The 14,325-nt window shown below is 44.5% G+C and overlaps 1 protein-coding gene across 4 annotated transcripts in view; it reads right to left on the bottom strand.

Annotated features, from left to right (window-relative positions):
- The window catches only part of LOC147727609 (prostaglandin reductase 1-like), a 336,086-nt gene that overhangs the window by 200,710 nt on the left and 121,051 nt on the right, over positions 1–14,325 (bottom strand). For all 4 annotated transcript variants that reach the window (XM_086961643.1, XM_086961644.1, XM_086961641.1 and 1 more), the window contains exon 3: positions 4,956–5,001. In XM_086961643.1, the coding sequence (XP_086817769.1) occupies positions 4,956–5,001 (46 nt within the window). The remainder of the gene's footprint in view (positions 1–4,955; positions 5,002–14,325) is intronic.

Below are 14,325 nucleotides of genomic sequence, written 5' to 3'. Positions count from 1 at the left end.
TTGCACATGCCTAAGGCCGCCCCTGCCACCCCACTCAATCCAACCCACTCTACCCCAATCCAATCCCCCTCAATCCACTCCAACCCACTCCACCCTATTCCATCACACTCCACTCCACTCCAAGCCACTTCACTCTTCGACACTGCACTGTATGACAGACTCTGCCTATGAACCACTGAACTCCACTTCTGCTACTCCACTCTACAACAAACCTAGTCAACGACATTCTACTCCCACCACTCCATTCTATGACTCTCCACACCACTAACTTTTAGCCATGCTGAACAGCAGCCACAGTGGTGTACAACACGGCTAAAACACAGTGGCAAAGCCAATAGCTCTAGTATAGGAGAGACCTATTGGCTTTGACAGTACTTGACTCATGTTGCAGCACGCCTGCCCTTAATTCCGCCATTAGGTACGGTGCCTTCATATTGTTACATTTAGAAGCCATGAGCAATCATGACAAGGAGAAGGGAGCCTAGCGAGGAGCGCCTGGGGCACGCTTTATTTGTGGCTCCGGTGGGGTGACTATGTCGGAAGAGCGCAATGCCCCGCTTGTGGCGAAAGGGAAAAGTTCGGTGATGGTGGGGGGCTTTAAACTGACCCTGTGTGTACACTTTTCTACAACGTTCTCGTGACCTAAATAGCCACACTGTGGAAAGGATTCTGGAGAATTATTACTGGGCTGAGAAATGTTTTACTTGGAAATGGTGTTTCAGAAGTAAATACCTCCGGTTAATGAGAAACAACTTTAACATTAACTCTTAAGGAGATCCAGGCATTTGGCTCCTTATCGCATGTGCACCACGAGTGCACTACTGACAGTGCGTGCTCTCACCACTCCACTTGGGGGCGTGGTGCGTGCGTGTGGCTGTAGTTTTGCTTTTCATATGGCAGGCCCTGTGGCTAGCAGATTAATCAGTGCACGACTGTCTCTGTGCACAATCACCACTTTGTGCCATTTAGAACTGCCTGCAGTCCGACTGCGGAGTGAGACGGTGTGGGCTGCCGGTGACACTATTGTCTGGGGTCGGAGTGGTGGAACAGAGCATTTTCTCTGAGCATGAGCATCTATTGGAAATAAAAATAAAAACCCTTGTGCTAACTCGGGCAGCATGTAGTTCATAGCTGCCAAGGTTTCAGATTGCTACGTGTGACATTCTCTTAAATTCATTGTAATTATATAGTGATATTTCAACAAATATGAGTGACACTTTCTCACGAAAAAAATCTAGCAATGAAAACAAGAAAAATATATACATTACAGAAATTACACCCATTTGAGCAACAAGGACCTCTAAGACAAGTCACATCATAATCCACGAGCTGTATCACTGAGCAGTGTGCCCTGGTCCTGCATGCCGCCCACTACCTGGTGGCACCATCACCCCATTCGCATTTTGTCACACAGAGCTACACTACAAGCTCTGCCGACTCAGTGATGCTTGGCGCACTGAGAAGGTACGTTGGCAAGCACCACAGTGGCTCTCACAATCACCTGACCCAGGTGCCAGCCACTACAAACACAGCTTACAGTCAGTGAGAAGACATACTGCTATGTGATGTACAGTCAGTTCTCAGCTCTAACAGGGCAGACAGGTGGCAACTCAGAAGAAAACCAGGGCTGTGGCACAAGACATTTTTTTTTTACTATCAAGGGTATTGCCAAGCTGGCCTGCGCACATGAACAAAAACAAGAAAAATAAAGATGCAGTTAAATTCGGCCCAAAGATGAAACATGGACTTCATGAAAACTTAGAAAACGAGCTGCTCAATACCTTCTCTGCTGCTGTCTGACCTCAGTAACCCCTGCTCAATGCAGACCTTCTTGCACCCCCTACTGCTGCGTTCTGGAGACAGAGGGCGAACGGTCCCTCTTACGGTGCCGCCTCTACTCGGCAATTCATCAACTGAGGGCGAACGGTCCCTCTTACGGTGCCGCCTCTACTCGGCAATTCATCAACTTTAAACCGGCCAAGTTGTTCCTAGACCTGCTCTATTGGTGCCTGTAGTTAATATCCAAGCTCAATCATATTAGCACAAGCAGCACTAAGGCGCGTTATTATTAAAGCAATTTGCAGCATAGAGATGCATCTCGAGGCACTACTTACAAACTTTGCTGACACGATTCTTCATACGGCACGGGCCGCACCTTGCCTAATGACTCCCGCAGCAGCAAACCCCGGCCTGGGCATGATGGGTGGCTCAGCAACTCCAGTGGCTGCCCGGGTCTGTGCAGGGGTCTTAGCTGAGCTGCTGGTCGAGCAGCACTGCTACGAGTTTCATTGAATTGTAGCCACCCCGCACTTCTTAGTTTGCACAGGCGTCGATCACAAAAACACATATTGTAGGTATCAGATGCGGCTTAAACTAAATTTTAATAAACAGCTGTAGGTAACACAGTATTTATCCGACTTACTTCAGATTCGGAGTCCTGCCTGCTTCCTCAGACTCCAATCCTGGCCTGCACAGTAACTCCCTCTCACTTCACGGGGGTGGCGGAGTGGAGGGAACGGTCATGATCAGGGTTAGGATCTTTAATTCACTGGAGCCAGGCGGTGGAATGAGCAGCACTGCCATGATTTTCCACAACCAGGAGGGAACTCCAGCTCCAACAGCACTACCAGAACGTGAAGTCACTGCGGGCTCGCCTCGGCATGATTCAAACATAGCTAAGCAGCAAAGCTGGACAACAGACTGCTCAAGACTTCCTGTCCGTTCCTGGCGGCCGGCAGACGTAACGCGGGAGTACCCATACTCCGATACATTGTAGCGCCGGCTCTCAGAGAGCAGCGCACTGCTGTTAACTGTTTGCTGGGACACAGGCGGCCGGCACCTCGAGCAGCAGAGAGAGACTCTGCTGCTCAAGGTGCCGGCCGCCTGTGTCCCAGCAAACAGAGAGAGCCACACCGTGACGGGCACAGTCAGTGACAGGCGCCGTTGGCAAAATGCTTGACATTAGTCCAGCTGCAGACGGGACATTTATGCCGTGAAATAACGCACCTACGTCACGAGAGAAGGGGCATTTGGATCTCATCCAAGAACCAGTGTTGGGTCCAGGTGGAAGGCAGGAAGCATCGAGTGAGTGGTGGTTCTCATGTGCAAAGAGACAAGACCCCAAACTCCTTTCTCAACTGCAGATGTAAGGGTGACAGTACGTGATGCGAAAAGATTTTGCTCCATATTCCTGGCGCATGGCCTGAGAAGGATTGTGCTCGAGCATTGTGAGTGAGAACTGCCCTGGAAGAACAGGAAATATCAGTTGGGCAATCTTATGTTGCCGGTGGGGGTGAAGGGAGGACTTGAGGGGGTGAAGCGGGGGTCAGGGTGTTTGCAAGTTAGTGGAAGCCGGAGGACGCCAAATCTCTGCCAGGGGCCGCCACGCCCACGAATATGTATTGTATCCGATTCCTCGTGGCGGCCCCTGGGGTTTGGCGGCCCTATGCAGGTGCACAGCTTGCACATGCCTAAGGCCGGCCCTGCTGCCCGCATGAAGCAGTGGGTTCCAGCGGGCCTTTCAAAACTGAAGTCGCACCTGCGTAAATGGGGCTGGCGCTCTCGAACAATCTGTCAGCACTCTGCCGTGCTGTGCAGTGAGCTCGCTCTGGAAGGCTGTGACACAATGAGGGTCTGTATTTTTCTTAATGAGGCATTAAGTACATTTTTTAGCGAAATATTTGTGGTTTCATTTGGGTGGCATACTGCACATGCTGCTTTTCCATGATTCATAGTTTTAGAACTTTCAAGTGTTAGAAACGGGCCATGCAGCATTCGTTGAAGTGTAAAATGATTTACTGCAGAGCACCCCAAAGGCTTAGCCACTTTTGCATTTTGGACACTGTTCGGTTGTCCTTGGGCATTTCAAACTTCAAACTGAGCAGGGACGACAGAAAAATGTATCCAGCAAACGTGGAAACGTAGTATTGGCAAGGAATCGAAAATAAAATAACACACGCAGGTTGCATTGGATCCATTGCAAAAAGCTAATTTTTCACAAATTAAACTGAAATGTTTTGATTTAATTCTGGGCATATTTCTGAAGTTTGATGCCATAAACCGTTCCAGAACAATTTTATGCAATGACCGTGGCCAATTTATTACACATTCATATTTCATGTTCAGTAGAGAGGTGTGCCATTGTTAATGCAAAGTGTGAGCATGTGCTAATAACTTTCATCTCCTGTAGACTCAGGCAAATGAGGAAAGCTGCGAGGAAAACAAAAACGTGTTTGGTGGAATTGTTGAATTAATCTCAGCCACTGGAAATTATTAGGAGGGATCAGAAAACTGCTTCTTCAGCTTGCTCTTAAACATGTGTGATTTACGTTAAAAAAAATGATAACCTCACTGCTGGAAAGTAATGTAATAAGCGCGCGCCTCGTGCGGCAGCAGGGGAAGGAGGCCTGCACGATTCCCTTGTGGGAGCGTGCAGCAAGGCACCATGATTGCGACCATATGGCGCCACCATATGGTGCTGCGCACTCCCGCAAGGGAATCGCCAGATGTGCATGCGTTGCCATTGCAAGAAATGCAGCGTGTGCAAGTTTTTGCCCCCACAGCTGTGTTGATGGCTAAAGGTAATGTAATGTAATGTAATGTATGTGGTGTCTCTCCTATGTAGCGCATGCACGCTACGTAGGCGAGACCTAAAAAAACAAAATCATTGTTTAAAGTGCACTTTAAAGAGCTTTAGTATTTCTTAGCTGCCACAATGTTCCTCCTGTTTATGCTTATTCGACACCACCTGTTTCTCGCTGTAGAGGAAGTTCGTTTATTTTTATTCTTTTGGTTTCTATTTTCAAGATACCTATGGCATGAACGCTTGCACTTTAGAAATAATTAAATAAGTGCCACTTGAGTTTACCTTTGAACAAGCCTTCAAGTAGAAGAGCTAGTCAATAAACATAGAAATACAAATAGACGTTTTACTCTATTAAGCAAAATGGTCTCACCTCATGTATGGATCAACACTGAAACACAGAGCTTCAAGCAGCACCTCTGTGAAGAAACAGAAATAGCACAGAACATTATTACAGAATGACTGTTGTTTAGGAAAAAGGTACAAAATCTATACATACAAATGGGCCAGACACACTGCCGGTGGCCTCCAAGGGGTTTCTATTTGTTTGATTTCACAGCAATGAACATTGTTTTTACAGCTCTACTGGACAGACACAATACTAGTTGCCCAGGACTGATGCATAAACGTCTTGCTAAGTGAACATTGGAGTACCAATACATAAAGTAATAGTAAAACATGCTATTTAAAGCCCTTAGAAATGGTAGACATGCAGGATTTAAAAAACAAGTAATTATTGGTAGTAGTTGGAGGAGGAGTGATCTAGGTATTATTGTTGCTTCCTCAAGAAGAATCTGCCAAATCTGACTGGACTATGTGGTGTAGAGGGTGTAGACTTGACGTGGGCTTCAATTTATCTCCTGCACTGCTGAAGGAGCAATAGCCTCAAAGGTAACCTGGTCTCAAGACGTTTAACCATAGCTCACATTTGGTAGCTTGGCCTGAGCGGCAAGGTATGCCTCAGAAAGAAATTGTGTTGGAACAGCCATCCTTAAATTGTTACAGCACTAAACAAATAACTTACAATTTTGTTATGAATGTAAGTAAAACATGTTCTTCTACTTGAAAATACAATGAAGAAATACAGATGTGGGTAAAAATGAAACTAAACCCCTTAATAGGTATGGTGATAAATAGTTAACTATAAATAAAAATACTCAGCCAGCAGCTATAATAAGAAAATACTTTTGGGGTGTCAAGAAACCCTACCCTTTTGCTGATCAAGGAATTGGAAAGGATGGTACATAAAGCAACAACAAAATAGTATTGTCAAAAAGAACAGTAGAGGGCAGCAGTGCATCAAAATAATTCACTACAGTACATTCCTACATGGACATTCACAGATGTTAAATGGCTGCAGATAAGTCATTTGCTGGGTGCAGCAAGCTTTTAGAAATGTGCTGCCTTTCAAATGTGTGTGACGCTACTCCAGTATTGGGAATAGGACTAGGGTCTAACCAGTTCTCTTTGATTTTACATTTGGACTAGTCAAGTCAAGTCAAAATGTATGTTTATTATGACCATAGTCTTTAAACAATGCAATGAACATAACACAAAATGGAGTATGCACAGTAAATTCATAAGCCTATTTTAAAAATTACAACCGTTAAAAAATCCTAAGGGCAATTACAATATCAATGGAAGGGATTTCGGTTAAAAGCCTGGCTGCCTGCGTCCTTGTTTTTATATCATGTTTTAGAAAGACTGGGCGCAGCCACAGTTTTCTCTGATCTAAGTGTCAGACAATCTAGCAGGATATGTAGCAGGTCTCCTTTAGTTCCCAACTTACACCTACAAAGACCTTGCTGGTCTAACATTTTTGACTTAAGGTCTCTGTTTATTAGCCATGGGTTAATCCCGATCCGAAGCCTCAGGATCTCTTGCCTGTACCCACGGTTTGGTAGCCTATCAAGGTAGGGGAACCAGTTTTCATTGGACCAAGCGTTTAACATATGCGCTACTGATTTTTTCTTTACTAAATATTCAATGTCAGTCAGTCTAGAGACTTCTTTCCCCCTTTGCTTCAGCTCACCTTTGGTACTAAGAACTTGGTACGTTTCCTGGTCCACATCAATCTTTAATAATTTACAAATTCCCATCAATTTTTCCCTACTGACCTTTGCCCATTTTAGCTCACTTTTCTGAATTTCTGTACGACACCAGTGTGCTACTTTTTGCCTTTCTGGATCTTCCAATCTCTTCCAAAATCTGATCACAGCCATCTGAGCTTGTATCGCCCAGGACTTTGTACCTATTTCTGTTCTTATGGCTTGTATCAAAGAAGATTGAGGAAGGGATAAGAGCCTTTTTATGCATTTCCCCTCTATCACATCCCAGGATCCCTTACCGCTCAAATAAAGGATCTCTGCTCCATACAGGACTTGGGAGGGGATCATTGCCTCAAAAGCTCTAAGCATTGGTCGGTGTGACATCTCTCCATAATCCCCATTAAACCTTTTTAAACCACATATGGAAGAGAGTGCCTTTGCTTTTTGTGTTTCCAGGTGGGTATTCCAATTTAGGGCCTTATCGAACCATATACCCAAGTATCGGTACTCATTAACTATCTCCAGTTTGAGATCACCTATGTACCAACTGAACCTACTTATCTTTTTTCCGAAACATAAGGTTTTGGTTTTATCTAGATTAATAGTTAGGAGTTTACTATCACAATATGTCTTAAAGGCATTAAGCTTTCTGTGGAGACCCCTCTCGGTCTGGTCTACTATTACCAGATCGTCCGCGTACAATAAACAGGATACCTTATTTCCATCCATTTTAGGGCTGGCACTACCCTCCACCTCTAGAAATGCCGGGAGATCAGACAGAAAAATAGAAAAAAGCTGGGGAGCCAACACGCAGCCCTGTCTTAATCCATTGACAATAGGTATTTTTGGGGTCAAAGATCCCACGGTATCCTTGATAACTTGCCCCCAATTTTCCCTATGTAGTTCCTTTATTATTGTGAGGAGATCTTTGGGAATATTTAACCTCTTTAGGGTATCCCATAGGCAAGCCCGATCTACTGAATCAAAGGCTGCTCTGAAGTCGACGAAACCACAGCATAACTTGCCATTTTGTTCCGTCGACTTCCTAGCCATAGCCCATAGGGCAAATCCATGATCTATTGTGGAATGGCCCTCTCTAAATCCACCCTGTTCTGTGGGTACAATTTGGAACTCTTCGACCCATGCATTCAATTGTTTCAAAACAATTTTAGAGAAGACTTTTTCTCCTATATCTAAGAGGTTGATCAGCCGGTAATTTTGTGGCACCTCTTTACTCCCTTTCTTGTGGATTGGCCTAATTATGGCACCCTTCCAAGTAGGTGGCGTTACTCCTACTTTTAAGACTATATAGAACATCTTAGCCAGAAATCTTGCCCACCATTTAACCTCCGACTTCAGAACTATTGCAGGGAGATTATCTGGACCTGCAGCACGGGTTAGCTTAAGTTCTTTTATTGTAAGCTCTACTTGTTCTTCGTTAAATTTGGTTATTAGGTCTTCAGAGATTTCTAGCCATATTTTGGCCTCCACATCCTCTCTGGGCGTTCTTACCCCATACAGTTCCCTTATGTACTCTTCCCATGCGGCCTCACTCACCACGCAGTTTAATTCTCCATCCGCTGTTCCGGCTGCTGCTTTTACTAGTTTCCAAAATTGCCTTAAATTTTTATCCTCTATGGCTTCTAATAGATCTAACCAGCATTTCTCTTTTTATATCCTTTTTGCGTTATTTACCATTAATTTAAATTCTTTTTTCTGCTTGATTAGTTGTTCCTGTCTCTCTTGTGTGAAGTTCTTTTTTTGTCTTCTTTGTACTGCCCGTATCTCCTTTTTCTTATTTTGGCACGCCACAGAAAACCCTTTCTCTCGGTTTATTTGTTTTACCCTTGTGGATTTCTCCCTATTTAATTCTATTCTTAGGCATTTCTTCTTCTAATTTCTCTATAAACCATTCCAGGGTTTTATTCTCGCAATCTTCAGGTGCCGTTTTTATTTGCATGACCTTCAGTTTTTCCATATATTCATCAGTTAGTCGTGTCGTCACCCGTTTGGGGTACTCGACCTCCTGGGTAATCACCATTTCTCTCTGCAATTTCCTTCCCCCTGATATTATTAAGTGGAGAAGTTTGTGATCACTCACCTCTTTTTGTTCTATCTTAAAACCCCTAATCTGGGGGAAGTTCCAGGCTTGCAAAAATATATAGTCAATAGGGCAGTTCTGTTGCCCTAGATTAAACGTCTTTCCTGCAGGGGAGTCTGTCTCTATTCTGCCATTTACACAGTGAAGGCCCCTACCTCCTAGGGCGTGTACAAGTTCTGAGTCCTGTTTCGAAATCTCCCCAGCTGGGAACCTAGCTGGGTTTATTCCGAACACCTCTAACTGTTCCCTATTCCAGAGGTCTGCCTTTTTTGGATTTAATTTATGATTGAAATCCCCCATTATTATTATTATATCTGCGGGAATTTTTTCTAAAGTACTGTCTACATCCTCATTAAAACACCTCATCTCCCTTTCATACTCCTCCCCATTATCCCATTGCATATATACATTCATTAAAATCAACATTTTATGATTCGATTCCACCGTCAGAAGTTCAGTTCTACTTGATTGGACCCATTTACATTTTGTTTTCAACAGTTTTACTTCCCTCATTACTTTTGTTGATACCAGTGTCAACAGACCCCCCTGAGGGCCGCCCCTGATTTTTCTTTGTGGCGGGGTGATGTAACTGTAAGTATCCTTCAAAGGTTGGGGTTTCGTCGCATAACCAGGTCTCTTGAAGGCAGGCAATGTCCACTTTATTTATGATTTCCTTTATATATTCCCGTTTTTGCTCATTGCCTAGCCCATTCACATTCCAGGTTAAGACACCTAGTTCTTGCGACCCCCCCCATCCTATTCTACGTCACTCAGCCCGCCCTCTTCTTCCGTATCCACCGTGTTACTGTCGTTGGATTCTCCCACGGGATTACTGTGTATGGACCAATTGGCCCATGAGGAATCGTTCCCTGTATTATCTATCACAACATTCAGACAGCTCCGGTCGCCTTCTGATTCTCTGTAGAGAATCACTTGTCTCTTCTGTAGCCCGGCGTGCTGTTTTAAGAAGGTATTGTCTTTTGGGTTTTTTATTTCTCTCTCAGGAATAATCCTTATTCCCTGTTGAATTATCTCATTTGAGGCTTTCTGAATTGCCCTTTTTACCAGGTCTGAGTAAAGGGTGATTTTTGTTATTTCCTTTCCATTCCTGTTCTCTACAAAGCCTACATGCTGGAGGTCTTTTGTACCGATCCCCCTCAAGCTACCGCATTTTGCAAATGCGGTCAGAATCAGTGCCCTATTCAGGGGTCTTGTTTTCCTTGCCAGCTTTTCCTTCTTCCCGGCTGATACCAGATCCAGATATAGCCATTTATTATTGTCACTCTCATGTAAATTCATCTTTATTTCATGGACCTGTTGTCTGGCGATTGTTCTCCCTACTTGCCGTCCTTTCTTTCTTATGCTGGATAGTTCTTGTGCCTGAGGACTTACTGACCTTTGTTCAGTTACTCGATCAGCCATTATCCTTACTTTCTGCTTCGTCGTGCGAGTAGAGGGGGGTTTCTCAGTTGCCTCCTTGCGTATCTGCTTTTTCCTTGATTCTCTCGGAGACTTTGGGGTTTTTGCCTCTACATACGTATGTCTATGTGTTATAAAAGTCGATGCTGAGGCATTTAATCCTGGCTGCGCCCCCCCGCCGCTGTTTCCTTCCCTTTTCTCTTTCCTGCAGGATTCGGTTGCCTGGATTTTTCTGCCCTGATCCTGGCCCCACGTGTGACATACCCCCCACGCCTTTTTATCAGCATAGGTCTTTTCGAGATATAGACATTGTCTACAATCTCTGCTGCATCCTTTGCCGTTTGCTCTGTGGTCTGAGGAGATCTTTCGAGAATTACCATGCTTTCTTCTTCAGGTACTAACATGGCACTTTCCTCGATGGATGGGGTTGTCTCAGTTGGCCTTAACCTGCTTGGCATTTGGCTCTTTATCTCCCCTAATTCTTCTTCTATTTTCTTTAAATCTTGTTTCTGTGCTTTCAATACTCCGTTGTTTGAGAGAGTTACTTCCAGGATTCCTTGGAGTGCCTTCTGAAGTAACAAGATTAAATCCATCAACGAAGATGTGGGGGTTTCTGAGATCACTGTGTCCTGTGTATTGTTTCTGACTGGGTTTACCTGATGACCAGTCCTTATGCTCTCTTGGAGAAGTGGGGAATTTTGCATTGAATAGTGCTGCTGGAATTGATCTGGCGCACCTCCCCACACAAGACTCTGGTTCTGGCCTTCCTTTCCCCTATGTCCTTCATTCCCTGGTGACAGCAGTGAGAACATTTTTGGGGAGGATGATAGTCGGGGCGCAGAAATATGGTGGTTTTGGCTCTGCAGTGTCAGGTTTATAGATTTGGGGTTTTCCCTTTCTTCTTCTATGTCAAGATTAACTTCTTCCTGGGATTCTCCCTTGTCTGTCCGTCTTTGATTTTCTACTGTCATGCCTGAATTTTCGCCAATCTCCCCACCAATTTCCACAATTTCTCCGTCTAAATCCGATGTTATCGCTGGGTTTGATGATTTGTAGTGTTTCCCCACAAACTCCTTTATGGATTTTGACGCTGCCATGTTCTCTTTCTATTTCATAGTTGTTTGATTACAACCTCTCTTCACCTTCTGGGCGTTCTTCGTTGCCCTTTTGACTTTCCTTTTCTTGCGTCTCCCCTTACTATTGTCCATAGAGGATACATGACTTTCCTGGCTTTCTTCCAGGGATTTTGAGCCCTCCATTGATTTGCTCCTCGCTGGTTCATCCACTGTACGTGATTTTAGCCCTCTTTTGGGTACCATTTCCAAGTTTTAGTGCTAAAACGGTTGTTAATTAATATAATTTTTACTCGTATTTAGGAGTTTTTCACTTACTCCGTTCTCGCTCCTGCACGCTTAAATGCAGGCAAGCGCTTCTCTGCGCTAAAATATAATGTAATTGCCGGTAAGCGCCTCACGTGCTGGGCTTTAAATGCCAGTGATTGAAAAGGAAAGCATTACTCACAGATGCAAAGGCTTTCCTTCATGGGCGCTCCTTCTCTTTCCAACTCTGGGCCCCGACACAGCAACCTCCCGACCCAGAAGACACTTTGAGAAGCCGGGAAGGAAGGAACACCCTGGCACACACCACCAGCGCTCGAGAATATATCCGAGGCACCGCGGATGGCGGATGAATAAAGGACGGGTGCACTGTGGGCTCAGCGACCTGGCTCAGAAAGGTGTCAACGCCAAGGCACACAAGCTCAAGCTCCAGCAACTCCTGCTGCTCTCCGCACGCTGCCCATCGCTGCAACCTCTCCGCCGCTGTTTGCAGCCTTCCCGCAGCTCTCCCCGCTCCTTGCTCCTCCGCTCAGCCCAACAGCTCCTCGCAAAACACGGAAAAAAAAATCCAGCTAGCTGCAGGATGTTAGCGGCGGGGGCCCGCAGCCGCTCCTTGACTTTGCTTGCTTGCTGGGCTCGATATTGACTTTGCTAGCTATTAGATTTTGAATCTCGTACCCTTCGCGGCTCCGGGTTTGCGGCTTTTCCCGGTTTTTCCCGATCCCGATCCAGTCGGGACGCGGCTGCTGCTGCTTCACTGCACGCCTGCTCCTGCACACACTCGCTGCTCCACTGCTCACTAGCGCCGTCACTGCTCCCTGTGGGTCAAAGGTGAAACATATTCTGGTGCTCATGTCATTTGGACTAGTTTGCGTGCGCCATAGTTCAGTCCTCTTGAAAACTTTGTTGGGGTGGATCCTTCCACAGCAACCAAGGCTACAGTAGTCCTTTGATCACATTAGTTAACTGGCAATTCCAACTAGTGGCAAGAGGAGTCCTCTGTTCTAGGATCATCTCTACTTTCAGGCACTTGAATACTTCAGAAAATAAGTTTTGCAATATAACCCTGCCGTCCAGAGCCACGCATGGCTCACCACATGGCTGATATAAGCAATGTTGACTTTAGAAGTGAAATATAAGGGGTCCACACATTGAGCAACAGATAAAGTTGATGATTGAGGCCACCTACAAAGGTCTATCATAAAGTGCGTATGAGTGTATATGCCAGTGGGTAGTTATAGTTAAGACTTAGGGCCAGATGTAGGAGCCCTAATACAGGTCGGTAACGGCCGATTTCGCCCGTTACCGACCGGTATTTGGCTTTTGAGATGAACATACCATAATTACAGACGGTACAGAGAAAGTAATATTTCGATAGAGAAACATTTTCAGACTGTAGATAAATAGAATGTTATGGTACTTTTGCACCTCAATAGAAACTGTAGACAGGCAGATTTTTCACCAAAGAAAAATAAAGAGCCATACAGAGATGAGTATGTGAATTTTGTGAACGTAAGTGTGCCCATTTTGGGGATTTTTGTGAGTTTTAAGACACACCCCAAATGTTCTCTTATGCATTGGCCTCGATAAACAATGTGGATAAAGTGATTGAACTCTCTGATGTCAGAAGGCTTCCATTTTTGCAACAACATCACCAAAGGAACCACACTGACCTCTAGGTACATTAAAGGGTATGTACACATAAATGCAAATAATTACATTTCCTCTTCTGCGTAAGAAGTGGAAATACAATTCTGTGTTCTTTCTCACATACATTTTATGAAGGGTAGTGTGGTATCTGTAATGCTGAATGGAGGTATTTTCAACGGTATGTTACTGTTACATCGCATTTTTTACATCGTAATGCTGTTACAACGCAGCTATTACAACGCTGGTTCCTTTACATCGGATGCTATTACAACGCAGGATATTACATAGCAGATGCTATTACAACGCATACCATTACATCGTAAGTATTGGTAAGTATATAATTTTTTTTTTTTATTTAATAATATATAACTAATTTAATTATTTTTAATTATAAATAAATATATTTATGTTTTTTAATATTATAAATTAAATATATTAATTTAATTAATTTTTATAATAAGTATGAGTATATGTTTTGGGGTACTGAGGTATATGTTTTGGGGTGTTTGGTTATTTTTAGGTTTTAGGGTTTGGGTTTTGGGGTACAGGGGTATTATTAGGTTTTAGGGCAGGGTTTGGGTTTTGGGGTACAGGGGTGTTTTTAGGTTTCAGGGCAGGGTTTGGGTTTTGGGGTACAGGGGTGTTTTTAGGTTTCAGGGCAGGGTTTGGGTTTTGGGGTACAGGGGTATTTTTAGGTTTCAGGGCAGGGTTTGGGTTTTGGGGTACAGGGGTGTTTTTAGGTTTTAGGGCAGGGTTTGGGTTTTGGGGTACAGGGGTGTTTTTAGGTTTCAGGGCAGGGTTTGGGTTTTGGGGTACAGGGGTGTTTTTAGGTTTTAGGCCAGGGTTTGGGTTTTGGGGTACAGGGGTGTTTTTAGGTTTTAGGGCAGGGTTTGGGTTTTGGGGTACAGGGGTGTTTTTAGGTTTTAGGGCAGGGTTTGGGTTTTGGGGTACAGGGGTGTTTTTAGGTTTCAGGGCAGGGTTAGGGTTTTGGGGTACAGGGGTGTTTTTAGGTTTTAGGGCAGGGTTTGGGTTTTGGGGTACAGGGGTGTTTTTAGGTTTTAGGGCAGGGTTTGGGTTTTGGGGTACAGGGGTGTTTTTAGGTTTTAGGGCAGGGTTTGGGTTTTGGGGTACAGGGGTGTTTTTAGGTTTTAGGGCAGGGTTTGGGTTTTGGGGTACAGGGGTGTTTTT

Source organism: Lissotriton vulgaris, chromosome 3_1 (assembly GCF_964263255.1).
Source record: "Lissotriton vulgaris chromosome 3_1, aLisVul1.2, whole genome shotgun sequence".
In the NCBI taxonomy this organism is placed as follows: Eukaryota; Metazoa; Chordata; class Amphibia; order Caudata; family Salamandridae; genus Lissotriton; species Lissotriton vulgaris.
Note: the sequence above shows the minus strand (reverse complement) of the source record. Positions and strands in the feature narration are given on the sequence as shown.